General features: G+C 48.3%; 2 protein-coding genes across 2 annotated transcripts; one reads left to right on the forward strand and one right to left on the reverse strand.

The window, feature by feature from the left end:
- Positions 1-2,566: 2,566 nt before the first annotated feature.
- Positions 2,567-11,862, reverse strand: ATP6V1B2 (ATPase H+ transporting V1 subunit B2). Its single transcript, XM_030509832.1, has 14 exons — positions 11,660-11,862; positions 8,943-8,998; positions 8,301-8,399; positions 7,673-7,766; positions 7,514-7,591; positions 6,891-7,030; positions 6,657-6,758; positions 6,213-6,310; positions 5,870-5,993; positions 5,294-5,444; positions 4,846-4,928; positions 4,651-4,755; positions 4,315-4,444; positions 2,567-4,197 (listed from the first exon to the last, which is right to left on the reverse strand). The coding sequence occupies exons 1-14, from the start codon at positions 11,787-11,789 to the stop codon at positions 4,055-4,057; spliced, it is 1,533 nt and encodes a 510-aa protein (XP_030365692.1). The 5' UTR covers positions 11,790-11,862; the 3' UTR covers positions 2,567-4,054.
- Positions 11,863-16,194: 4,332 nt separating this feature from the next.
- Positions 16,195-25,114, forward strand: SLC18A1 (solute carrier family 18 member A1). Its single transcript, XM_030510282.1, has 17 exons — positions 16,195-16,222; positions 16,493-16,528; positions 17,494-17,685; positions 17,855-18,215; positions 18,857-18,915; positions 19,181-19,264; positions 19,504-19,596; positions 19,909-19,998; positions 20,988-21,031; positions 21,152-21,212; positions 21,345-21,440; positions 23,154-23,232; positions 23,352-23,403; positions 23,600-23,663; positions 23,761-23,880; positions 24,091-24,224; positions 24,743-25,114. Exons 1-17 carry the CDS (start codon positions 16,195-16,197, stop codon positions 24,854-24,856), a joined length of 1,707 nt encoding a protein of 568 aa, XP_030366142.1. The 3' UTR covers positions 24,857-25,114.
- Positions 25,115-26,473: the final 1,359 nt, after the last annotated feature.

The following is a 26,473-nucleotide window of genomic DNA, read 5'->3' on the forward strand; positions in this document are numbered from 1 at the left end:
CTCAAAACGTTGCCCCCCCCCCCCCATCCTCCCCCTACTTCTGCTTTCTGTGTGTTTTGGGGGGTGGGATTTGGGGGGAAGAGGGGGGCAGGATGGGGCCCTCTTTGGTGGGGAAGGGTGGGTTGGGAAGGGGACCTGCCTATGGCATGGGGACCTAGAGGGGTTGGTTGTGGGGGGGGGGGAAGATGGGGCTCTCTATGTTAAGGGGGTGTCAGGATGAGGACCAATGGTGGGGGCAGGATCGGGATGTGGTTGTTGGGGGGAGTGGCAGGATGAGCGTCTGGGAATGGGATGGGGAGGGAGGAAGGGAACGTGGAGGGGGTGTGTAAGGGGGAGGATTGGGTGTTTTGGGGCAGGTGGGTCAGGATGGTGGCCCCTGCTCCCATAGCGGAGGAGCCAGGACAGAAAGGTGGTGCTGGGCATCACCTACACAGGGTGAGCTCCACAGTGGTGCTGCTCAGGTGTCCTGGAGCAGAGCAGCCACTGGGGTTTAACCAGGAAGACTGAATTCATTCCCTCAGGCTGGTTTTGTGCCTGTAAGCACAACCATAGCAGTGTCACCATAACCACAACCTGCTCCTCTAAGCCTCCCAAGCCAAGTGAACCAGAGCCAGCCCTACCCCTGCTCTCCACAAGCACCATTCCAAAACCCGGTGCATCTGCAGTTGGTGGCATCTCAGCAAGTCAAGGGCCTGTAAGGACAGGCCAAGAGGAATGGCTTTAACCTGCCAGAGAGGAGATTGAGATGAGCTCTGAGGCAGAAGCTCTTCCCTGTGAGGGTGCTGAGGCGCTGGCACAGGGTGCCCAGAGAAGCTGTGGCTGCCCCATCCCTGGCAGTGTTCAAGGCCAGGTTGGACACAGGGGCTTGGAGCAACCTGCTCTAGTGGAAGGTGTCCCTGCCCATGGCAGGGGTTGGAACTGGACGAGCTTTAAGCTCCCTTCATCCCAAACCAGTCGGGGATTCTATCATTAAGCAGCACCCGTGCTGCTTCCAGCAGCTCTGATTGATTCTTGAAGCCGTTCTTGCCGGCACAGCCCCGAGCCGTGGCTGCAGCAACAGAGCTGATGGTGGAAGCGATGTGCAGCAGCAATCTCCATCCCTCCCCACTCACAGGACTGCAGTGCCACCGCGTGGCTGCCGGGCTCTCCCTGCAACAAGGCTGAGTGAGTGTCATAGGAATATAACTGCAGAATTCCTCTTGTTTTGCTCTGGAACATGCCATCCACAGACAGACACTTGCAGGTATCTCATGAGAGGCAGCTCTGCAGCACTCGCCCACCCTCAGGAATTCAACCTCAGCTTGTTCAACCTTTGTCCCTGGAGCCTGTCACCTGCTGAAGGATTTCAGGACTTCTCTGGACTTTGGAACTTCTCTTACTCCTGTTTTCAAACCTGCTTTCCTGAGCTGGCCGCTGTTCATGGGGTTATTCCCAGGCTCTCCCGCAAGACAGAGGGGCTGTAACCGAGGGGATAAATGGGTAGAGAAAAGCAAAAACACTCATCCCAACTTTTAAAAGCCATTTTAGCATAATAGATCCTCCTTCCTCTCCCTCCACCACAGTGAAAGAGCAGTCTTTCACGCTCTGTGGGACAATGAAAGCCATTGTTACTACTGAGGAGACGGGAGCTGTAACTTTAAAATGTCTCTTCAGTGAAAAATACATTGCAGGAAGCGTGGACGTTTAAAGGAGTTGTATAAAACATGAGCTCATGTCTTTACTACCTGAAGGACTTGTGCTTCTGTATAAGGAACAACTCAAACTGTAGCTTAGTTCGCACTATAGCTTCGTGCAACACTTAACAGAAGGCCTGAGACAGGCTTAAGCTTTCATGAGTCAGAAACTTGTTTCATGGTGGTGGTGTCAGCACATCAGGGCACAAGTGAAGGATGAGCAGCAGCCTCAGCAGGGATGGAGGGTGCCTCCTCCCCTCGTTCAGTGACTCGTTGATGTACACGTTGTTCAGAGGGTGCCCGGGTTCACCTCTGCTCTCTGGGGTGCAGCAGAATCCTTGACCCCCCCATTTCACATTCCTCAGACTCTCACCAGCCAATGCTGCATCCCCACAGCAGTTAACTCATGGAGAGGGACTGACTCAAATAGGAGTTTAAGCAGAGTTTAAGCACCAAACACCTGAACAAACATACAGGGCCCCCCTCACACTCAGTAGCACTGTTCATACGGAACATTTAGTCAGCATAAGCCTGAGCTCATTTTCAAGCAGCCTTTTAATGTTTCTGAGCATCCTTTAGTGCAAACTACCCATTGAAACACCTTTGGATACAGTGGTGTGGCATTACCCCGCAGCATCCCTGCAATGCCTTTACCCACTCCCAAGCACAAAGCATTCAGTTCCGAAGCTGAAGGCCAACCCCTCCTCATCAAAAGCAGCCATCTCCAATAATAACGTGAGGGTGGCTCAATAGAAATGGAAGGGAGAAGTGTTTCCAGCCCACTGTGAAGCAGTTTCACTCATGTAACCTGGATCCCCAGTGGCAAAGAACACGGAAGCCACTGCTGACCAAGCTGAAGTTGTTTTCAACCACAAAAATCACAAGAGCTTCTGTATTGTTCAACACCTTCCATATTTAATTTATTTAGATAGTCTCTACATGAAAGTATTCTCATGCCAACACTCCCAATCCCTACCTCAAGAAAAATAGACTCGACACAGCTTTAGGGTGGAATGCACTGGAGTAAAATTGCTATTGAGTCCAAGTTACAGAGAACACTGAACAAACTAGAGAAAGAACTGCACAAAGGAGACACCAGGGAAAGCTGGAATTAGTTACACATCCTTCAGGTCACGTTAGCACCTTCCTAACCCAGTACTGAAGGTGCAGAGAGAGGTGCAACATGCTTTAGTTAGCCAGAGCAGAGCTTAGGCTACATTAAGCCTGGAAAAAAGCAGGAAAGCCTGCCAGCAACTTGGAGCCTCATCAGAACCAATGGGAAGGAACAGCACTGCATTGACTAGCCAAGGTTGCAGGGTTGGGAATGCCAAGCTCTCCTGGCTAGCCGAATGTGTGCCTGGAGTGCAAACCACAACAGTTTCAAGCACAGCTCAGGACGCAGTGCCACCTCGAGTGTGCTTTGTAACAGAAGTCAAGATACCCGCTCAGGCATTGAGTTGCTTTCTCCTTTGCACCAGTTAGTACAAGACAAGCTTTAAAAGCTGACCTCCCACCAGCACAACTGTATCAGGTGTAAGGTTTCTTCCACATCTCTCATAATCCCCTTTGGTAGCAGCACAAAGAATTACCTACAGTTCTGTCCACTGAGACTCGACTGATCTCAGAATGCTTCAGCTGCTGTTTTGTGGCTTTGGTGTTTCCAGAATTCAAAGGGGGAAATAAAAGGGTGAGTAGGAAACTTACCCTGCAAACGTCAATTTAAAGCCTTTAATTCAGTAATTAAGCCTTATCACGTTACCTTTAGGTAGCAAACCACTGGCCTGTGACCTCTGAAAAGACCCTTTGCTAGTGGAAAAGCACCCAGTGTGTCTCCTCAGTTTGCGCATAAAGAACGTTAAGCCATAGTTAAACACCAGTGACTTGCATTTTGCAGCAAGCTCTGTTGTCATGCACACTTTCCACCTATTAGCCTGGTCTTCAGGCACAGCAGCAAGAGAGCACAGCTCTATCTGTTCTACCAGCAGCACAACAAACTGCCTGTGATCAGACTGAGCAGATGCTTTGGACAAAGGAACTCAACATTTGCTCTTTCACGTTCTCTAAACCATGTGCTCTGGGTTTAAAAGTAAAGATCTACAATTTCTGGTAATCCTCAGACATTTTGAAATGCCTACAAAAGGTCCAGTTCCCAAAGCTTTGACTATTGTACATCTGTAGGAGCTGGCCTAAATATTCTCCTGAAGATCCAGGCTTTGGAAGAAGGGCTATTTTCAAAAGTGGTATCAGCGTACATTGGAACACTGGCACAAACGTCACCTATCCTTGGTTTTAATTGCAAGGGCGACAAGTAAACACCAACACATGAAAAAGGAAAACAAACAGCATTTCACAGAGCGAGGAGTTAAGAGATGAAGCTGTGGTTAGTGTTTTGCAGTCGAATCTCGAGGATAGAATTCAGCCAGGGTTGCCTGAGGAATCCTCTTCAACATCTCCTTGGGGAAGATCCGCAAAAGCTGCCACCCGATGTCCAAGGTCTCATAAACGGAGCGATTCTCATAGGGACCTGCAGAAAGCAACCACAGCCTGAAACGTGGGGCAGGGAAGGGTCTCACCACCAGGCAGATGTGAGAACAAGACCTTGGAGGTGCTAACACGTGCTGGATGTGCTTGAAACACTCACCCTGAGCAATGAAGTTCTTCTCAAACTTCTGCAGGAACTCCAGGTAAAGAAGATCATCTGAGGTAAGAGCTTCCTCACCAACTACAGCTTTCATAGCCTGCACATCCTTTCCAATAGCATAGCAGGCATACTAGAAGGGAAAGAAACCAAAGTGCTTTTACTTAGATCATCCATGTGACATCCATTTCTGTTCAAACTCAAAGGGTCTCAAACACTCCATGTTCTAAAGCAGCCTCAGCAGTGTTCTGGATGGCAACTGTTCAGCAGACCCTTTACTGTTTAGTAAAAGGTCTACTTGAAACATGCCCCTGCTTCTCTGAAGAGGTTTTTACATACCAGTTGATTGGATACATCTGCATGATCCTTCCTGGTCATACCCTCTCCAATAGCTGACTTCATCAGTCGAGACAAGGAGGGCAAGACATTAATAGGTGGGTAAACCTGGAGGAAAAGGACATCCAAGATGTCAACATTAACACTTCAAGAAGCACAGAATAATCTTATGTATGTTCTAACTGGGGTGATACATACCTGTCTGTTATGCAGCTGCCTGTCCACGTAGATTTGTCCCTCAGTGATGTATCCGGTCAAGTCAGGGATAGGATGAGTAATATCTGTGGAAAGAAAGTAGTTTGACAGTTTTCAGGCCTTCTACATCCATTCGAGCACTGATGCAGCAGCTTTTTGCAGTGAAGTGACTTCCAAAGTAAAATGCCATCGGTTAGTACCCCCATATATCACCAAGCTCTTATGCAAGGTTTAAAGCTCCTGATACAGAGCTGAAGAACAGTCCTGAAGTCTGAAATAGGCAAAGCACTTCTATTAACAATACAGAGAAGGCAGCCAAGAACTGCAGCGTTCAAATAGAAACCTGAAGGCCACAGGACCTCCTGTCTTGCTGTGTGTCCACAATAAGTCAGGTTGCTCTAAAGGAGCCCTTTAAAGTGCTATTTATTAAAACCACTTGAAAGTAACTCACCATCATTAGGCATGGTAAGAATAGGGATCTGAGTAATGGAACCATTTCTGCCTTCCACACGCCCAGCACGCTCATAGATAGTAGACAAGTCAGTGTACATGTAGCCTGGGAAGCCACGCCGGCCAGGCACCTCCTCTCTAGCTGCTGACACCTGAGGCAACGCAGAAGGACGTTTCCAAGAAGTCAGATCTCTCATACGGACCTGGTATCTCCCTTAATTAAGCTACACTAACGACGTAAAGCACCCCTTCCTGCAGGTGATACCAAAATACAGCCAGGCAAACCCCTGTTAAGAGAAGTATGTTGCCACAACCGCGCAGGGCAAGGCAAACCTGGAACTGTACTATCAAAGTGCTGAATGCCACCAGTTAAATAAGTTGAGCTGTTACATGCAATAGCTGTTTGACTGCTGAGCATCATTCTAGACAGCCAAGGAAGAAGTAAAAGCCTCACTGGCTATTTGAGAACATTGTCATGAATCCTAACCCTAACAGCTTGAGCAGAAGTTCACATTCTCACTCTATACCACAAGCCCTTCCTGGCAGCACCCACCAGCGCCAGTTCATAAATGCATACCTCTCGCAGAGCTTCAGCATAGGAGCTCATATCTGTCAGAATGACCAACACGTGCTTCTCACACTGATATGCCAAGAACTCTGCTGTTGTTAGAGCCAGACGAGGTGTGATGATGCGCTCAATGCTGAAATAGGACAGGAAGGCATTATTTAGGACAAGTGCTTTTAGGCTGCAGGGTACCAGTTTGATGTCACAAAGACTTTGAAACCCTCTGAAAACCTGCTACGTGCACCAAGTGGAATGCCAACATAAGTGGCATCTGGCAGGACACCAGTGAGGCCTCCTCTTCCAGTTTACTTCTTCTTTTCAGCCTTTTTCCAACCAACATAGTGTAAATACTTACGTTGGATCATTGGCCAAATTCAGGAACAGACACACGTTGTCCATGGACCCATTTTCCTCAAAGTCTGACTTGAAGAACCGAGCAGTTTCCATGTTCACCTAAACCACAGCATTAAGGCATCAGTTCCAGACCAGGTTTTAGCATACTGCATTCTGCATCATATTAAGGTCTAAACACCTCATTAATAATCCATAAGCAAAGCTCTCTGTACCATGAAAATTCCCCTACATTCCCAGAACGAGTTATTATTAGAATTCCAGGCTAGAGATTAAGTTTAAGACACTTTATCCTGATCAGACACGCTTTGTTACAGTACTTCTGGCCATCCGGGATATTCAGCCAGGCAATTTAGCACTGTTTATAAGACCTACTTCGAATACTTCAGCTACTCTCAGCATTGTCTCATTTCTTATGCATCATTTTCCTCCAGTAATATTGGCTTACACCCATAGCAGCAAACACGATGGCAAAGTTCTCTTCACTGTAGTCCATTACATCTTTGGATTTCTTCACCAAGCCAGCCTGGCGACATATCTGAGCTGCAATCTAGGAGGAAAACACGTTTCAGTCCACCTCTATGTTTGATGCTGTTACCCAGACCAGAATTTAACCGACTTTCCTTTTTAACCCCCATGAAATAAGTCACTAAGGGTTTAGAGAATACTTTTGAGAACTCACCTCATTGTGGGGCAAGCCAGCAGCTGAGAATATGGGGATTTTCTGCCCCCTGGCAATACTGTTCATACCATCTATAGCAGAAATGCCAGTCTGAATCATTTCCTCTGGGTAGATACGACACTGGGGATTGATTGGCTGACCTGGTATGGTTTTTAAGAGAACATATATTATTCTATATACGTGTCTGAAGCTTAATCAAACTACCACTGACCACGAGCACTCATATAAGGCTCATGTCAAAAGGTGCAAACCCCACCATTAGGTCTAGAACTCTTTAGATGTGCCTGGTCAAACCTGAGCCTTTTGGAGATCCCAAGACTCTGGCATTCTGGGGTCATGTAAATGGTCAAGAAAAGCCTGTCAGGTTATTAGTTTTTTTATCTTTGGAGGCTGTATAATTACAATAGTCCACAAATACTTCAAAGAACAGCTTCCAAGCTTCTGCTACCTCATCTTCCTGCACTTATGTAAAGTTGATTTGAGTTTGATGCCACATACTTAAAAGATTAATCTCCTCCTAACAGTTAGATCCTATGTTCAGAACCAAATCTACTGTAACACTCAGAAATCAGAAACACCAGATTTGTCTTTAACTCCACATCTGAAATGGATTAAGAACATACCCATTATGTCGAGGAAGTCTTCAGCCAAAACAATGGGGCCTCTGTCTATAGGTTTTCCTGAGCCATTAAATACTCTGCCTACAAGAAAGAGCAATCCAATAAAACTGAGCAAGTGTGTGATAAGTCTGTTCATTCTTCCAAGCAGTACCAAGCACTTACCAAGCATATCCTCAGAGACAGGGGTTCGAAGAATATCCCCAGTAAATTCACAAGATGTTTTCTTAGCATCAATACCTGAAGTTCCTTCAAATACCTGTAAATACACCAGAAGAGGGGAAAAAAACCACACAGGAAGAAGGACTAAGTATTGTGCTTTACAAAATAACACACTAAAAAGCTGCTTCACAGCTTGATCAGCCACCAGGATGAAACGCAAGGCAATCCTCTGCAAGCAAAGGATTTCAAGAGCAGCTTGTGAGTACAGAACATCACACAGAGACCTGCCTTAAACCAAATTCATGAAGTATCAGCAGCAACCAACAAACCCAGCGCCAATCCTTTCATCTCAAGCATTTCCCTTTGCCAACAGGGGAGAGTTCTTCAGATAAGAATGAATATTAACAAGAAACAGCTGCTTAGAAGCAATACCTGCATCCACATAGCAGAGCTTGAATCTAATACTGTACAGTTACAGTATGATTCCATTAATTTTGGAATAAGTAGGTAATTTCCTTTTAGTTTAGAGTACCCAAAGAACATACCACAAGATAGATTTGAGATGGCTCAGACATATGCCAGTAGAATACTTTACTGCTGCAACAAGAGACCCTCCTGTCCCTCGTCATACCTGAACCACAGCTTTGGAGCCACTGATTTCCAGAACCTGCCCACTCCTTCTTGTGCCATCAGGAAGAGTCAAGTGGACAATCTCTGCGTACCTAGGAAACTGGAGGTGAGCAAGAAAGGTGGTGGAAAGCATTAAAATCCAGAGGAATAACCATGAACGAAAGTTATCAGTTTCAAGCAAGCTTAAACTTAGCAACTAGTCTATTTTTTAAAGTAAACTTATCATCAGAACAAAGCTGATTCCAAGGCAATTACAATTTATCAGGCTAAAGCCATTTCTACAGGGCCTATCTAACATCTGCTCAGAGATTCAGGCTTGCAAAAGACTGGACAGAATCTATTCTAAACCCCCCAGTAGTCCCAAAATACTAACGGAAAGCTGGAAGGATAAGCTGGCTTTTGCCTGTTCATTAGTTGCTTGCCAGAGACCAAGCCAAAAGTGTTTACAGTTCCTTTCACAGAGCACTTATGCTTTGGTAACAAAAAGGTCAAGAACAAAGCAAATGGGTACGTTTCTGCACCGAGTTTAGACAACACTTTGGGTGGTTTTGGGCAAACTGAAGCACTGGTTCCTTTCTTTCCCTCAACAGGCTCAACAACTCTCCCTCAGAAACCTCCATTCATTAAGAATCTGAATCTTTACCTTAACTTGATCCAGGATAACCAGGGGACCATTCACACCCGAAACAGTTTTGTAAGCTGTAAGAAAAAGCAAACCCCAAGTTAGATGCTTCCTCAGAACGTCAGAAATAGCCTACATAAAGTTTCATTCCTATCACCAGCCTCAGGTTTGCAGATTTTGGGCCCAGCTCTGTACCATTGCTGTTGATTATAAACTCTACAAGAAGGATTAAGTATGAATTGTGGGACCAGCATTTTTTGCTGCTCCCTGCACCTCAGGTAACATTAAATACATGATATTGCTATTTTTTTGACTGTCTTGGAAATCCACTGCAGGTCTGGATGCAGGGATAATGTGAATGCCACCAGGAACACCAATGCCATGTAGAGTTGACATTTTAAGCTAAGAAAAATACACAATCACAAGATCTTTGAAACAAAGCAGCGAAAACATCTGTAACTTGTGATGAAGGTGCAATTTATGATGTCCAACAAATGGCAAGCTCTTAATCTCAATACTCAACTTGAAGGCTTTTTAAGCACAGAAGTCTCCTGCTCCACGCCACTGGAACAGCCTCTAGTGAGCCAAGCAAGTAGATTTCATGTGCCAAAGCTGATCAGCAGAGCTTCTACAGTGAGCTTTGGGCTTTGGCACTCTAAGAGGAAACCTTACAGCACCTTTCCTGTCTCCTGAGGAAAGGTGAATGCACTATTCTGTAAAAGGATGAATTTCACCTTGGCCAAACTGCTCTACTCTTGGGTTTAACTTAAGGATTGACACGTGATAGAAGGCCAGAGCTTGCCAGCTCATGTCTTAAACATCAGCAGCTCAGGTATTAGTACTACAGACAACTTCCTGGGGTACTGAGTGCCCACAATTCACCACTGTGCTATCAGCCCAGAGGAAAGGGTGTGAAAACACAGCAACCTGTGTCCTGGGTTACTCCAAGGACACACTAATACCCCAGAATCACTTGATCCACAGATGGCACTGAGTCAAAGCTTTATCAGGGTCACAAGAGCAGTGACCAAGGGAGTGACTGTTCATCACTTATCCCTGGGAGGGAGAAATGAGCAAGTGGAGCCATATGCAGAACAGGAGAGACACCAGCACCGTTCCAGGCAGGGGAAACAGGCACTCATGGAACCAGGGAAGATCACAGATTCCAGCAGCACCAGGCCACAGGGGACGAAGGATGCAGGTTAGCCTGGGTTTGGCACACTTACCATGTGTTGTCTCGACTGTCAACAAGGAGGTATTTACACTTCAACAAACAGTTTGAAGTGTTGCAATGTAATCTCTTAATTGGCAATAATAAAGTGTGCATTTACATGAGGTTTGAGGGGCACTGGGTCTATAAGGAGGTCTAAGGCTGGAACTCCTACGTCTCAGTTTTAGCAAAATCCTGCTGAACACAGGTCCCTGAATCAGCCTCGATCCAAAGCACAAGCTGACCTGCTCCCTTCACCTGAGCAAGGAGAATCCCACAGACATTATGCTACAAAAGGACTCTGCTCAGACTGCAACCATGAGCAACCCACTGCCCACAAGAAATGGGAAACATGATCTTGAGCAAAGCATTTCATCTCATGACTGTCTTGTGAGCGCATCTTCCTCAATCAGGAGGAAAAGGCTCACGCTCCCCGCTCTGTCCACACAACAGTATTTCCTTGACCTCAAGCAGCATCCATTCCCCTTGAAAGCAGCTCGCCCCTGACTCAAAATTCCCGTTTCCAATAAAATCAGCCAGTTCTGTGACAAATCAAAAGCAACTGAAATGTTTTTCAGATCCAGATTGCAGCTTGGGCACAAGCCAAAACCTACATGGAAAAATTACAAATTCATAGACTCATGGAATGGTTTGTGTCGAAGGGAGCTTAAAGCTCATCCAGTTCCAACCCCCTGCCACGGGCAGGGACACCTTCCACTAGAGCAGGTTGCTCCAAGCCCCTGTGTCCAACCTGGCCTTGAACACTGCCAGGGATGGGGCAGCCACAGCTTCTCTGGGCACCCTGTGCCAGCGCCTCAGCACCCTCACAGGGAAGAGCTTCTGCCTCAGAGCTCATCTCAGTCTCCCCTCTGGCAGGTTAAAGCCATTCCCCTTGTCCTGTCCCTACAGGCCCTTGTCCAAAGCCCCTCTCCAGGTTTCCTGGAGCCCCTTTAGGCACTGGAGCTGCTCTAAGGTCTCCCCTTCAGGAGCCTTCTCTTCTCCAGGCTGACCCAGCTCTCTCAGCCTGAACTGACTATGAATATGAAGTCTCCTCGGCTCCAACCTTGGCCGAAGCCTCCTCTCCAGAGCAGGGCAGAGCTCTGGGGGTGGCAGGAATTGCAGTGACTGACTTGGCTTCCAAACCAGGCTGATGTGTTCAAGGAAACCACTGCTGAGCAGCTCCCTGGCTGACACCCTGTAAGCGGTGTTGCCGTTCAGGTGCACACATAGAGCCATTGTGTAATAACCACCTATATCGTTAAAAAGCGAGGAAAAAAATGCAATTTCGGCGTTCCCTGACCCTGCAATAAAGGCTTTTTTTACTACAAGGTTTCTACATTTCCCCTCTTCCACCGCATTTCAAAGCGACACAACCCGCAGCACCCCCGGAATCGCAGCAACTTTCAGTTCCTGCTGAAGACGAAGGACACCGACATGCGCTGCGGACCCCAGCGGGCTCCAGCCTCCGCACCCCGCGCAGCGCCCGCTGCTGCCCCTCCGGCTCCCTCCCGCCGCGCCCCGCACTCACTGAGGCGCGGCTGCGAGATGTAGTCGCGGGTGAGCGCCGCCGCCTGCTCCAGCGCCGCCGCCTGCTCCCGGGGGCCGCCGGGCCCGGCGCCGTTCACCAGCCCGCGCATCGCCCGCACCACCGCGGCCATCTTCTGCGCACAGCGGCGCCGCCGCCCCGCGCATGCGCCCGGCACGGAGCGAGTCCCGCCCCGCGCAGCGCCCGCAGCACCGAGGGAGGGGAGGGAGGAGGCGGAGCTGGCCAGGGTGCTGGGGGGGGAGCGGGGAGGGGAGCGGAGGGGAGGGGGAAAGGAGGGGAAGGCAAGGGGAAGGGGAAGGCAAAGGAAAAGGCAAAGGAAAAGGCAAAGGGAAGGCAAAGGGAAAGGGAAAGGGAAAGGGAAAGGGAAAGGGAAAGGGAAAGGGAAAGGGAAAGGGAAAGGGAAAGGGAAAGGGAAGGGAAGGAAAGGAAAGGAAAGGAAAGGGAAAGGGAAAGGGAAACGGAAAGGAAAGGGAAAAGGGAAAGGAAAGGAAAGGAAAGGGAAAAGGGAAAGAGAAGGGAAGGGAAAAGGGAAAGGGAAGGGAAAAGGGAAAGGAAAAGGAAAAGGAAAAGGAAAAGGGAAAGAGAAGGGAAGGAAAGGCAAAGGGAAAGGAAAGGGAAAGGGAAAGGGAAAGAGAAAGGAAAGGGAAAAGGGAAAGGGAAAGAGAAGCGAAAGGAAAAGGGAAAAGAAAGGGAAAAGGGGAAGGGAAAGAGAAGGGAAAGGAAAAGGGAAAGGGAAAGGGAAGGGGAAGGGAAAGGGAAAGGGAAAGGGAAAGGGAAAGGGAAAGGGAAAGGGAAAGGGAAAGGGAAAGGGAAAGGAAAAGGGAGGCAGGCAAGAAGGAAGGAAGGAAGGAGGGAAGGAAAGAAGGAAGAAGGGGAGGAAGGAAGGAAGGAAGCAAGCAAGCAAAAGGAGGGAGGAAGCAAAAGGGAGGCAGGCAAGAAGGAAGGAAGGAAGGAGGGAAGGAAGGAAGGAAGGAAAGAAGGAAGAAGGGGAGGAAGGAAAGAAGGAAGAAGGGAAGGAAGGAAGGAAGCAAGCAAGCAAGCAAAAGGAGGGAGGAAGCAAAAGGAGGGAGGAAGGAAGGAAAAGGAGGAAGCTAAACAATGAATGTGTTGGCAGAAGGGTTCAATGCCTGAGGAGCCGTTCTGCCATCCAAGCAAAGCAGGACCCTGGCCTCCTGCCCAGGCACCCCCGGCACTGGGTGTCCCACACGCTCCATGTGTGTCCCCACACACACCCCAGCCGTGTTCTTATGGGTCTGCTCCATCCAACACCAGTGCTTTGATCTGCGAGCGTAACAGAGGCTGCTTTGGAAAGATAGGAGATAAGGAATAAAGTAGGAACTGGCAACGAGACAGGGCTGCCCATGGAATCATCCCCCTTGTACTGCTGCTGCGTGCTCAGACATCAAGGGCTGACAAGTGCAATTGTTTAAAGGACAGAAAAAAGCTGCCTTACCCCCTAAACCCTTTAATTTAATATAAAAAAGATAGGGGGTTATCTATAAACACCTTTTTTCAGGAAACATTAGTCTGTCAACCTTCTATTTCCTTATGAGTCATGTATCTCTTCATACATGTTCAATTTGAATGGTTGCTGTTTGTTCTCCTCCCTGCTTCCCAGTGAAATAGAATTATTTGATGTTACAAAACAATCTTCTCTCTCCTTCACAGTTAAAACTAGAAATACTTTGGGGAAATATGCTCTCCAAGAGATATTGTCAATTCTGAGCTCGTCTGGAGGAGCTACAGAGTGCCAAGGACTGGTGAGACTGATGGAAAGAATAAACAATCGCACAAGGAACTGTTTGGACAAGGAGGGAGCAAACCCAATAAATAATCCCCAGACAAAGGACAATGCTGTCGAGTGGATTAAACACAAAACTGAGAGGCTTCAGCCAGGTTTCAGCTCTCTTTCTAATGCAACGTGACCTTGAGCACATTACCCAGCGCTCCTGTTTGTTAATAGTCAAAAGAACTTAACAAAACCTGGCTTCAGTGTGCGCTTTACAACTTTTACAACTACTTTACAAGGGCCTGTAGGGACAGGCCAAGGGGAATGGCTTTAACCTGCCAGAGAGGAGACTGAGATGAGCTCTGAGGCAGAAGCTCTTCCCTGTGAGGGTGCTGAGGCGCTGGCACAGACTTTTCCCAGAGAAGCTGTGGCTGCCCCATCCCTGGCAGTGTTCAAGGCCAGGTTGGACACAGGGGCTTGGAGCAACCTGCTCTAGTGGAAGGTGTCCCTGCCCGTGGCAGGGGGTTGGAGCTGGATGAGCTCTAAGGTCCCTTCAACCCAAACCATTCCGTGATTCCGTGAAGAAATATGAACAAAGAGTGACTTTAAAGCCTGGTTCTCCAAGTGACCATTCAAATCTGTGTGTGCTCACCTGACCCCAGGCTGGCAGTGTCACATCTAGAAGCCATTTATCCTATCCTGGTTTCTGAACTGATGCTTCCTTTTGGCACACAGGAGCCCTGGCTACACAGGGGATGCATTTCCCTGCACTGCTGAGGCGAGGCAAGAGCAGTGAACAACCTCCCCCAGCGAATCCTGCTGTCAGCTGAACCCACAGGAATCGCAATCAGCTCCAGAGCTGGCACGAGGGCTCCTGCCAGAGGTTTTTCAGGCCCACATCCTATGCTGGGCCATCAGTTCTCCAATACTTCTCATTACAGAAGAAATTTTCACAATATTTTACTACTTCAGTCTGGTCAGAAAGAAAATGGTACTCATTTCCTTTTTTTCTTTATCCTGCAGGGTTATTGAAAGAAGAAATCCAAACATTTATAATGGCAGAGGAAAATACAGCTCAGGGAGAACTGCCTGGAAAAAGCTGTCAGACTCGTGGAAATGCTCCCAAAGCACATATGAGTAAGCTTTCCCATCCTCTCTGCAAAACAAGAGACATGACACTGCAATCTCCATCAGCTGCCACATGAGATATGTCCTGACCTTGGGGCCTACATAATAGTAACAGTAGAAATAGAAGTAAGTAGAAATAGAAATAAGTAGAAATAGAAATAGAAATAAGAAATAGAAATAGTAATAATCATCATATTAATAATAAATGGTGATGATAATGATAATGATTATGATAATAATAATAACGAGAACAACAAGAACAAGAAGAGCAAGAACAAGAAGAAGAAGAACAAGAACAAAAAGAAGAAGAAAGAAGAGGAAGAAGAAGAAGAAGAAAGAAGAGGGAGAAGAAGAAGAAGAAGAAGAGGAAGAAGCAGAAGAAGAAAGAAGAGGAAGAAGAAGAAGAGGAAGAAGAAGAACCACAACAACAATAACAACAAGAACGAGAACTAGAACTGTCCCACATGCTTCTCCTCACTGAGGGAGAATCTGAATTCTCTCCTACCCAGAGCCCCAGGTACAGCTGAGCAAGTCTGAGCTCCCTCAGTAGATGGCAGTGCTGCATTGCTCATCCTCTGCCTGCTTCGTGGCTATGGAGAAAGTCATTTCCAGGCCCAGACATCCAATTCTCAGCTCATGAGGTATATTTAAAGGCTTCAACTTCTGCTCTAATGCACACTCAGGGAATTTCTTGGTAGGATGTACTCATCTCACGTTATTGGCAATGGGTTTTGATCATGCAGAAGCCAGACAAATGGCCTCAGTGGCAGATTTACACAGCAACAGAGAAAAGGAGAATATATTGAGGATTTATTTTCTTTCTCTGTGGTAAATCTCCATATCCTGAATGAATGATGGGATCGGTTCTGGTTTAAAGAAAGAAATCATGGAGCAAAGTGTCAAAAGTTTAAGAAAACAGAAATGATGGAGGAAAAGAGATCACTTTGTAAATGGCATTTGCAGTACCTCACCTGTGCAGGGATATAATTTTCCGTGCAGCTTTACTTATGAGAAATTGGCCTTGTTAATCCAAGAAATATCTCCTTGTCCCTGGAGATAAAGCAGACAGCACAACAGTGCAGGGAAAGGCTGTGGACAAGTGCCAGCATCCTTCTGTGGAGAGGAGGCAAGGGCAGAACCCAGATGTGGAGGGACCACAACCTGTTGACACACAGAGGGAAGTGAGATTACCCCATAACTCCCCAAAATCAGGGGGCAGATCAGTGCATTCCAGCCTCACAAATACCTCCATCCACTACAAACACTTATCATCTCTCTTAGCATTTTGGAAAGGCTGATCTATGTTGTGAACTAGGCTTCTCAGCACCCCATGGGCCAGCCCATGAGGCCCAGTGACATAAAGATTTCACCAGCCCAACCCAGTGAACACACACGTACAGCTCATGGTGACGTAAAAGCACGTATAGGAGAAGAGGAGTTGGAATGAGGGCAGCTGTAGCAAGGACAAGCAGCAAGAGAATGGCCATCAGACACTGGAGAGTAGTCCAAGACCTGGACTGTTATGTATTTATAAATGCATTTCCCAGGGCCATTTAATAATACTAGCCCAGTGATGAATCCAATCACTGTCCCCCATAAACACCCTCCAATGGGGCAGAGCAGATTTCCTTCATGGAGAAGAGGGATGAGCAGCCCCAGGATGGCGTGTTCGGTGTGCTCAGACCCAGGCAAGAGTTAAGGTGCTCGGGGAGAGATAAGCACTGATGAAAGCCTGGAGATCGGGTGCCTCTCTGCAGATAAACACTTATGCCTCTCTCCTCCCAGCCACCCTCAGCCCACCGCACCGCCCTGCTCTGACGCAGAGGGAGCTGCAGGGCTGAATGAAACTTGTTTGAGGTTCCAATTAAATCTCCATGGAAAAGGGACACTCATATCCTCTTTTGATAGAAAGTAATCATAAATCCTCGGGGAGCTGCAGAGCACATCACCTCCCGCAGCAGCAGTCGGCTCCTCGCACCAACATGGGCTGCAGGGTAAGAGTTTTCCTGTGCTCCACACCAACAGGTTTGTGTTGAAAAGGGAAGAGGGTTTGTGGCTTGAGAGGTAAGGACTCCATTAGTCTATATGTATTTATTGTCTATGCTTCCTTACTCTGTATTTCTCTCTTTATGTATATGTATCTTCTCTTGCATTAATTCTACTACTCAGTATTTACTAGTACTCGGAGGTACAGTGAGAAAGCACCCCTGTTTCCCAACTTAGTGACTTGTGTGGCACTCATACTTGATGACAGAGTGTTTGGAGCATTTGCTTTTCTTAATGAAAACCTGATAAATATCATTGCCTGGGATTTCAGGAAACCAGGATTGTTGGGAAGAGTGATAGTTTGGACTCACTCCATTCATTTGCCACTTAGTCTCTGAAGTGCCTAAAAGCTATAAGAGTGGAACTGGCTAATTGTTTGCTTTGTTTAGTGCAAATTTCTGATTGATATTTGCAATGTGGCCAAGCAAGCAATCTTCTCTCAGCCCCTCCGAAGCTCTGATCTTAATCACATATGTTAGGCTTTTAAGTCCTGTATCTTGCCATGCCATTTCAATTAGGTCAAATGAAAAGACATGTAAGGTAAATGGATTTCCTTTGAGATCAAATTTAATCTCCAAAGAACAAACATGGAATAAAAGATGTAGAGCTTACCACAGATAAGCTACCGGCTTGATCTGTGCTTTGAGTCTCTGAAAGAAGACGTAAATGATGCCTTGAAGCAGGTACAAGATGTCTCAGGAGAGTGGAAACGGGTTCGAACGCACTCCATCTGCAGTTTCAATGCGAGCTTGATAAACCCACTGTCTTTGATAGCAAAGATGGTGGTCCCAGCTCCTCAGGAACAGCACCCAGCTCTCAGAGGACGCAGATGCTAAGAGACTTTGGGAGCTGCTTTCTCAAGGGAGAAGCCAACAGTTGTGGGAGGTTGTAACCTGGAGCCTTTTCTTCCAAGGTTATTGGAGACCTTCAGCCCTGAGGACCAGGAACCAGCGGGACCAGGCTGAGCTCCAGGCTCCGGCCATGCCACCGGCCGCGGAGCACGTGCCTTGGCGCTGGCTGGCAGCAGGGAGGGCATCACGGAGGCTGGTGCTACTGGTGGTGTTTGTGGCGCTGCTGCTGGACAACATGCTGCTGACGGTCGTGGGTACGGCGCCGCGGTCGGTCCCTGCTTGATGCCAGTCCCTGCACAGGGGAGGGCTGGGTGCTGGGAGCCTTCAGGACACCAACATGTGGCCAGAACCATTCAGTTCAGCTGTGTGCAGAGCCAGGAAATGGAGTCAAATCACTAACTCCTTCCCTGTTCTATTTTCCAGTACCGATCGTCCCCACCTTCCTTTATGCAACAGAATATGAAGGCACCAACAGCTCTGCTGCTCCAGCTCAGACTGAAACGGCTCCTCCAGCCCTGAAAGCTCCTCCTTTCTCCTCTATGTTCTCCTATTTTGATAACACCACGGTGACTGTCTTGATCTCCACCAGTGCTGTGGAGCTGGTGAATGGGACGGAGAGCAGCATCCCACTGCAGCCCCCTGCAAGCATCCCACCATCACCGAGCAGCTGCCCAGGCGGTGAGGAGTTCCTCACCAAGGAAAACACCCGTGTGGGGCTGCTGTTTGCCTCCAAGGCTCTGGTACAGCTGATGGTCAACCCGGCCGTGGGTCTCCTGACCAACAGGTAGGTCAGAGACCTGGGTTTGTGCCAGGGTGTAGCCCTTCAAGCTCAGCCTGCTGATGAAATCAGCTTTACCTGAGCAGTAAAGGTCTGTGCTGCCCATGTGCAGCCCCTGCAAGCATGGAATTACAGGAACTGGTAGGTAGAATAGCAAGGGGGGAATATGTGCATCAAAATAAGCATGAATTTTACCCATTCTAAAAGCCTACAAATTGATGTTACAGCATAAGCCTCTCTAATGCTCTCCTCCGGTGAGGTCAGATGCTGTTTATTACTAGTAACCACCATATAAGCAAAGATTCCCATCCTGCTATGGATATAATGTTTTCTGCCTGGGGTTTTTCTTTGCCTTTGTCTCCATCAGGCACGTGTGAGCTGAGCCAGGCTCACGTCCATGTGTTCCGGGTAGGTTGATGAGTTGGCAAAACCGAGCTATGTCTCTGGGTAAGCTTTATGGTATTATCTGGGTTAGGGTTAGGACACTGGATGCTTCCTTGAACAGCCCTTGTAGGCATATCCACATGCTTAGGAGTTCCTCACCTGCCCACAGAGGTGTGTGTGTGTTAAGGCTGGGCAGCAAGACCAGATCTTGGGCTGGAATGAGGAACCCTCCCTGAGGTGGTGCCTCTTTTTCCCCTCTCTAGGATAGGATACCACATCCCCATGTTCATTGGATTCGTCATCATGTTCCTCTCTACCATCAGTGAGTATTGCCCTTCTGTGTGCCCTTCACGCACAGCAGCACAGGAGAAAACACGCTGCTCTGTGCCTGCACCACTGTCCCAATGCAGGAAAAAGGAGCGAGAGCAGAGCAACCGGTCTCAGAAATGGGTGACAAGAAAGGACAAGCATCCCTCTGCCCCCTCCAGCACCCAAACCGGTGCAAGCTGAGGCCGCTTGTACCCTCTGCAGGGTTTTAATGCTCACTCCACAGCTCTGCCTGACCCCTGTCTCTCCTTCCTCTGCAGTGTTTGCCTTCTCAGGCACCTACACCCTGCTGCTCATCGCCAGAGCCCTCCAAGGCATTGGGTCATCGTTCTCATCAGTCGCAGGTACAAGTTTCAGCTACCCCTTAGTCTCTGTGTTGGCTCCTCTTGTCTGGGTTCAATTACCATGTCAGGAACGATCAGCAGCACAGACACACCGAGTGCCTTCTTTGGCTTCAAACTCATCCTCACTGCGCCTGCCTGGAGCAGACAGATCCCCCCCAAAAGCCCAGGCTGCTTCCAGAGGAGCCCCACTACCGTGGTACCAGCCAGCCTCATGTGGCTTCTGCTTCCTCTGCTCCCAGGCTTGGGCATGCTGGCCAGCGTGTACACGGACGACTTCGAGAGGGGCAACGCAATGGGCATCGCTCTTGGAGGCTTGGCCTTGGGTGTGCTGAGTAAGGAAACCTTGCTCCCAATGGGGTGAACTTCAACAGCATCTCCAGAGCTTTGCTGGACATCACCTGCCTGGTTGTGCCCCTTCCCTGGTGGCATCCCCCTGGGCTGTGCTCCTCTTCCTTTGCATTCCTTGGCACTGCCCATGGGATCCAACACCTTCCCATCACCTTCACCAAACACCCACTGGTCAGGAGGCAGGAGCTGAGCGCTGCTGGGGTGCAGGGGGATGCACAGGGTGCTGGGGTGCAGGGGATGCACATGGTGCTGGGGCCGGTGGCACTGCCGCTGTGTGACGAACCTTTCTCTTGCAGTCGGGGCCCCCTTTGGGAGTGTGATGTATGAATTCGTGGGGAAATCGTCTCCCTTCCTGGTCCTGGCATTCCTCGCCCTGTTGGATGGAGGTGAGAAGCCAAATGGTTTAATCCTACCCCCCAAAAAAGGTGAAAAGATTTAAACGTGGATGTTTCAGGGAGAATCTCACAGGGTTGTATGAAGGAAGAGGCATATATACAACATGGGTGATAGCAGAAGCACTGGTTATTCTGTCATTGCTAAATCATATGATTTCTGTCACCAGATGATTGACATAGCAATATAGTAAGAATTAGTCCCTCATTGCTTAATAAACCCCTTGATTGTATTAATGGCCTGAATACCACATAGAATCATAGAATGGTTTGGGTTGGAAAGGACCTTAAGATCATCTAGTTCCAACCCCACTGCCATGGGCAGGGATGCATTCCTTTAGACCATGTTGCCCAAGGCTCTGTTTGGGAATGGCACACTTTGCAGCCTCTTCGCCATGCCACAAAGGAATTAGGCTTTGCCAGCATGAATGGTGATCCTCAATCTTTCTCCCATAGCTGCTGCAGATGCCATGAGAGTGTAACAGCAAAGTTACAGACAGCAGAAATGTGCATTTCTAGTGGGAAGCATTAGGCTAATTAAATTATAGTCACAGTTACCATCTTTGCCTCGATGTAATGCAAGATATCTTTAATGAAGCATGAAAGAGCTTTCGGAAAATGAAGCGTAGGTACAATACATATGAAACTTTCTTTCTAAAGCCTATTCTTTTCCACATTGAATTCCTGTCATGCTCTAGTTGTGGCTCCCCAGCCTGGCAGAGACCATTTACATATTTGACTGCTCCATGGGCTGGCAAAGCACTTCTGACACAGCCCACTTCAGGGAGTTCTGCTGCTCCCTCCCATGGGAGCAGGGCTGGGAGCCACCTCTCCCCTTTCACTGATGTCCCCAAACACAGTTGCTGTATCCCTGCGGAGTTCTGTTGATGAAAGGGGTCAGGCTGAGGGAAAAGCCAAAGGGAAATGTGGATTGGAGTGATGCTGCCTCCAGAAACACACTAACATCCATGTTTGCTTCCCAGCTTTGCAGCTCTGCACACTGCAGCCCTCCAAGGTCTCCCCTGAGGTGAGTCCATAGGTGAGCTGGTTGGTGTGAATGAAGTGGGTGCGTGCTCCCCAGGGAGAAGATGAGTGTGAATACACAAGCAGCTCTGAGCTGACATAACCCCCCTTTGCCATCCTGCAGAGCACCAAAGGCACACCAGTGCTCACCCTGCTGCGAGACCCCTACATCCTGGTTGCTGCAGGTAAAGCCGGGTATCAGCACACACAGTGCTCCTCTTTGTGCCCCTCCCGACTGAAGAAATTCCCTCGTGCCTGCTTGAAACAGCAGCAGAAAGTGGCTAAAACAGAGTGTTTCTCCCTTTTCTCCCCATCAGGAGCCCTCTGCTTCTCCAACATGGGGGTGGCCATGCTGGAGCCCACCTTGCCCATCTGGATGATGCAAACCATGTGCTCTCCAAAGTGGCAGCTAGGTAGGTGCTGTGCTTTGCAGCCTCCGCTCCTGCTTGGTATCGTTTAGCTAGAACCGGTCCTGCTTTGGCACTGCGAGATGGACTGGATAATCTCTTCCATCATTCTACAAAAGAAGAAAACATATGCCCTCACCCGCATGGAATGAGTGATCCCAGGCTGCGTGTTGCTCCAATTTCGGCTGGAAATGTCCTTAGTGGTAGCTATGCAATGTGCTTTTCTCTATTACTGAAAAAATGGTACGGAATCAGACTCCCCACAAGAGCAATAACGGTGGAAGAAAGGCTGTTCCATGCACGGGAAGCCTGTCGAATCCTGTCTTCTGCAGGGCAGATAATGGTATCGTGCTGGGCTGAAATCACGGCAGGCAGATGGGTTTTGCAGAGGCAGCTCTGAGTAAAACAAGGCTATTTAGAGAGTCCCAGGCAGGACAGGCTGGTACGTGCTAATTACCAGCTGCCTAGAAAATGGGATACAGAGATAACGTTGTGTTTGCTACAGAAATAAAAACTAATTGTTATCAAACCCAATTGGCTGAGGAATGACACAGGGGGTGCCTCAGGCTACACTCAGAGCCCAAATTGAATTGCAGCCTGGGAGCAGGAGGGCTGAGAGAGCTTCTAATCGAGTTATCCTCTAGGCAGGCAGGAGCATCCATCCTGATAAGAGCCTATGATGCTTCTTAAGAGCCGTGATTGAGCAAGGATGGACGAGGGCAGAGCAGAATCCCAGAGATCCTGGGTGTGGGGAGAAGGGAGAGCAGAGCTGCCTGGTAACCACAGATGTCACAGAGAAGCACTCAGGGCTGCCCCTGCCACCACTGAGCTCAAGGGGAAGCTTTGAGGTGACTTAGCAGTACCCAAAGGTCAGTAGACAGCAAAGAAAATCACTAGAGTTTGAGGTAGCTGAGATTTGAGAGCAGTTTGGATTGAGACACAGCCCAATTGCACTTCACTCACCTCACGAGCTGTCATGAACTCAAGGGGCTTCTTTATTTGTATGCTTCCATTGAATTCACCCCTGTAATTCTGGAGAAAAACAACCAGAAGAGCTTGGAGTAAATCTGCAGGATTAACTGTATGCTGTAGCTGTTAAAGAGAGGAAGAAAACGGAACATAAATCATGTGTTTCAATAAGGAAGCTGTCTTAGTGAAATGGAGCTGATCAGTTTTATTTATAGTTGCAGGGAGAGTATATTAAAAACAAACAAGTGGTAAATCAGCAAACAGTGTAAATATTGAATTTTGACTACATCATGATCCCCAAGCTTTTTACTTAAGCACTTATTTAATTCGTCTTCCTTTAGTAAATGAAAAGCAGAAAGCAAGAGGAAACGGGGAAGAAGAAACTATGACAGGAGAGGATGAGCTTATTAAAGCATTGGGGATAAAAAAGCTCTGCACTTAGCTCCTGTTCGCCTTTGTGGGTGAAGCACTGCACCTCTGCGTGCCTCAGTTTCCCCCCCCAATTAAAAGCAAATGCATTTTGTATGCCTCACTCTTTCTTCATAGAGGGACCCCCACCCTTCTACAGGGCACGGAGTGATGGGACAGGGAGCAATGGCAGTGGAGGACACAGGAAAGCACCACAGGGATTGCCTTGCCTGGCCCATGATATTCCCCAAACGAGAGAGGCAGTTAATGAAGTGAAGGGCTTTGCAAATGCCCTGTATTCACTTGGGGATAACACTCTGGTTTATTCTTTGTCTCTCACAGGGATGGCATTCCTCCCTGCCAGCATATCCTACCTCATCGGCACCAACCTCTTTGGGATTCTGGCTAACAAAATAGGCCGGTAAGTGGAACGTCAGAGATTTCAGCTCAGCCCAACCCTGTGCTTTCAGCATGAATCACGCTCGTGGAGCTGTGCACACTGGGAACATCTGCCTCCTCCTAACTGAGACCTCGTTGCAGGTGGCTGTGCTCCCTGATCGGCATGGCTGTGGTGGGAATTAGTCTCCTTTGTGTAAGTAAGATGATTCTGAGACCCTTCTGCAGAAGAATCAGCAGGGGCAGTGCAGGCAGTGGTGCTGACACAGGGTTACACATCTGGCAGGCAGCAGATGTTCAGTGGTTGCATGTGTGGTGCACTGTGTTACACCTTCACACCTCACACAGCTCTCCTGGCCTCATCCCTTCATCCTCTCTTTCTCCTCTCAAAGGTACCTCTGGCCAAAACGATTTATGGGCTGATTGCCCCGAACAGCGGGCTTGGCTTTGCCATAGGTAAGCTGCTGTGGTCTGGCTGTGTGACACAGCTCAAACACAGCTCTCACCACTCAGAGCGGGCGAGGGCTGATCAGGTCCTCCTTGCTTTGGGCAGGCATGGTGGACTCCTCAATGATGCCCATCATGGGCTACCTCGTGGACCTTCGCCACACCTCCGTCTACGGCAACGTCTATGCCATAGCTGATGTCGCCTTCTGCATGGGCTTTGCCATTGGTATGGAGGAACTCTTACCCACAGCATAACATGCTTACTCAGTGTGTATCTCGCTCGGTTTATCGCTTCCTTTCCTCCACCCAGCGTTCACTGCAAGTAACAGGCACAGAATCTGCAATCCAGTCACTGTAGATCCGTAGAAACCCTCTAAACTGGAAAGCACCTTTTGCTCTCTGTCATCTTAAGTCTTTTTTCGCTGTAAACTTGCAGGCCCATCCACAGGCGGTGCGATCGCACGAGCTATCGGCTTCCCCTGGCTGATGGTCATCATCGGTGTTATCAACATTGCCTATGCTCCTCTGTGCTGGTACCTGCGCAACCCTCCTGCTAAAGAGGAGAAGATTGTGAGTTTAAGTATATTTAATTCCCTTAAAGTGTAGGGGATCGATAATCTGAGATGTGGGGGGAGATAAGAATAGATTTGCTGGGGATCGTGTCTTCCCTTTTGGGCTCTACTCAGCCCACAAAACAGGGACAAAACCCTCAGACAATAAACCCATAAATGTTTATGGGTGCTTCCTTTAACTCACAGCTTGTATTCCTTGGGCAAAAGTTGTGGCTGCTTTGGCTTTCTCTACAAGTAGTAATCATAGAATCATAGAATGGTTTGGGTTAGAAAGGACCTTAGGATCATCCAGTTCCAACCCCCTGCCATGGGCAGGGACATCTCACACCAGACCATGTCGCCCAAGGCTCTGCCCAACCTGGCCTTGAACACTGCCAGGGATGGAGCATTCACCACTTCTTTGGGCAACCATTCTAGTGCCTCACCACCCTCACAGGGAAGAACAACTTCTCCTGTTAACTACTCAGATCAATCCCCATTGTTACTAACGCATGATTTCTCTTCTCCTTTACCCAGGCAATCTTAAGCCAGGAATGCCCCATGCAAACCAAAAGCTACACGGCCCAGAAAACCCTGCGTGATTTCCCTCTCACAGACGACAGCGATGTGGAGGCAGAACATGCGGAATAGCACATGCAAGGATGTGTGCCCTGTTTTGAAGCTAATATTATGTTTACAAAAAATGGATGTATCTGCACCCAGGAATAACCCAGGCTCCCCCAAGGCTTGTGGACACAGCCTATGTCACTGACCTGTTCCCTTGGCCAAGCAAACCATAGCAGGGAGCAGAGACCTGGGATTTGGAGGCTCTATTTGATTCGTTAAGCTACTCAATTGCTCCGTGACTTCTAGGCAAGTAACCCAAACTCAACACATCTCATCTGTACAAAAAAAGTTATGAAGATGAGGAGAATCCCATCACCTTGCCCTCCAGAATAATATTGTCTTGGGCACAGCCTGTCGGTAATATTGACATCTCCCCTGGATGAGTTCAGTGGCATTTGTTAATGTCTTTAAATAGAGTCATAGAATCCCAGACTGGTTTGGTTTGGAAGTGAGCTTAAAGCTCACCCAGCTCCAACCCCCTGCCACGGGCAGGGACACCTTCCACTAGAGCAGGTTGCTCCAAGCCCCTGTGTCCAACCTGGCCTTGAACACTGCCAGGGATGGGGCAGCCACAGCTTCTCTGGGAAAAGTCTGTGCCAGCGCCTCAGCACCCTCACAGGGAACAACTTCTGCCTAAGAGCTCATCTCAATCTCCCCTCTGGCAGGTTAAAGCCATTCCCCTTGTCCTGTCCCTACAGGCCCTTGTCCAAAGCCCCTCTCCAGGTTTCCTGGAGCCCCTTTAGGCACTGGAGCTGCTCTAAGGTCTCCCCTTCAGGAGCCTTCTCTTCTCCAGGCTGCCCCAGCCCAGCTCTCTCAGCCTGGCTCCAGAGCAGAGCTGCTCCAGCCCTTGGAGCATCTCCATGGCCTCCTCTGGACTCTTCAAGCATTTGCTGTTCTTGAAAGAAACCAAAATGAAATCAGCAGCATCGGCTTTGAGAGATTTCTTTCTCCAGAACCTGCTGTAATCCCCAGCATGAAACCTCTCTGTAACAACAGGGCTCTATTCCTCTGTGCCAGCCCCTCAATAAAGACGTCACTGTGCTGCTAACGTGCTCCTTGCTCCTTTGAAGACAGCTAAAGAAATGCTCATTGCTATCTCACTATAGCTTTATGTGTTGTGCTACTGCTGTGTAACTTACAGCTGATTGTGTGTGTCCTTTCCAACATGCATCAAATCAATTATGTGAAGTAATTCAGGTGGAAATAAGGCTGGAAAGAGTTTCAGCCTCTTAAGACATACTCAGCCAACAAAGCTGGTTGGATCACTTGTGATTATAAGCAACTAATAGAGGGGTTTTAAAACCCTTGCTTCTCAGCTCAGATGGGGCAATGGGGTGTGCTCGGGATCCAACCCATTGCAAGGAGAAGTACAATAGCTTTAATTACCCTTCTGCAATTTCCTGGCCACGAGTTTAGAAATAGAGCACTGCACTGTTAACAATAATTGTGGAGTTTAATGGTCTGTAGAAGTGCGTTATAGCAAGTTAATTCTGTATCTGAGAAATTCCCGTGATCTTCTCTTTTCCAGCAAAACCTCAGCCTTACAGCTTGTCTTCTCCTAGTTCATATGACCCCATTTCAGCCTGGAATGAGCAGTTGTGTCATGCACAGCCAGTCCACTAGCCGGAAAGAACAGATGAT

Source organism: Strigops habroptila, chromosome 21 (genome assembly GCF_004027225.2).
Source record: "Strigops habroptila isolate Jane chromosome 21, bStrHab1.2.pri, whole genome shotgun sequence".
Classification (NCBI taxonomy): Eukaryota; Metazoa; Chordata; class Aves; order Psittaciformes; family Psittacidae; genus Strigops; species Strigops habroptila.

Excerpts from the sequence above, each read along its gene's own strand:
- SLC18A1 (XM_030510282.1), top strand. The coding sequence starts at position 16,195 with ATGGCGTGTTCGGTGTGCTCAGACCCAG. Across the intron at positions 16,223-16,492 it reads TTCGGTGTGCTCAGACCCAG|CAGCAGTCGGCTCCTCGCAC; the intron begins GCAAGAGTTAAG and ends CACCTCCCGCAG. Across the intron at positions 23,404-23,599 it reads TGGGAATTAGTCTCCTTTGT|GTACCTCTGGCCAAAACGAT; the intron begins GTAAGTAAGATG and ends CTCCTCTCAAAG.
- ATP6V1B2 (XM_030509832.1), bottom strand. The coding sequence starts at position 11,789 with ATGGCCGCGGTGGTGCGGGCGATGCGCGGGCTGGTGAACGGCGCCGGG. Across the intron at positions 8,999-11,659 it reads CATCTCGCAGCCGCGCCTCA|CTTACAAAACTGTTTCGGGT; the intron begins GTGAGTGCGGGG and ends TTTTTCTTACAG. Across the intron at positions 7,767-8,300 it reads GCTCCAAAGCTGTGGTTCAG|GTATTTGAAGGAACTTCAGG; the intron begins GTATGACGAGGG and ends GTGTATTTACAG.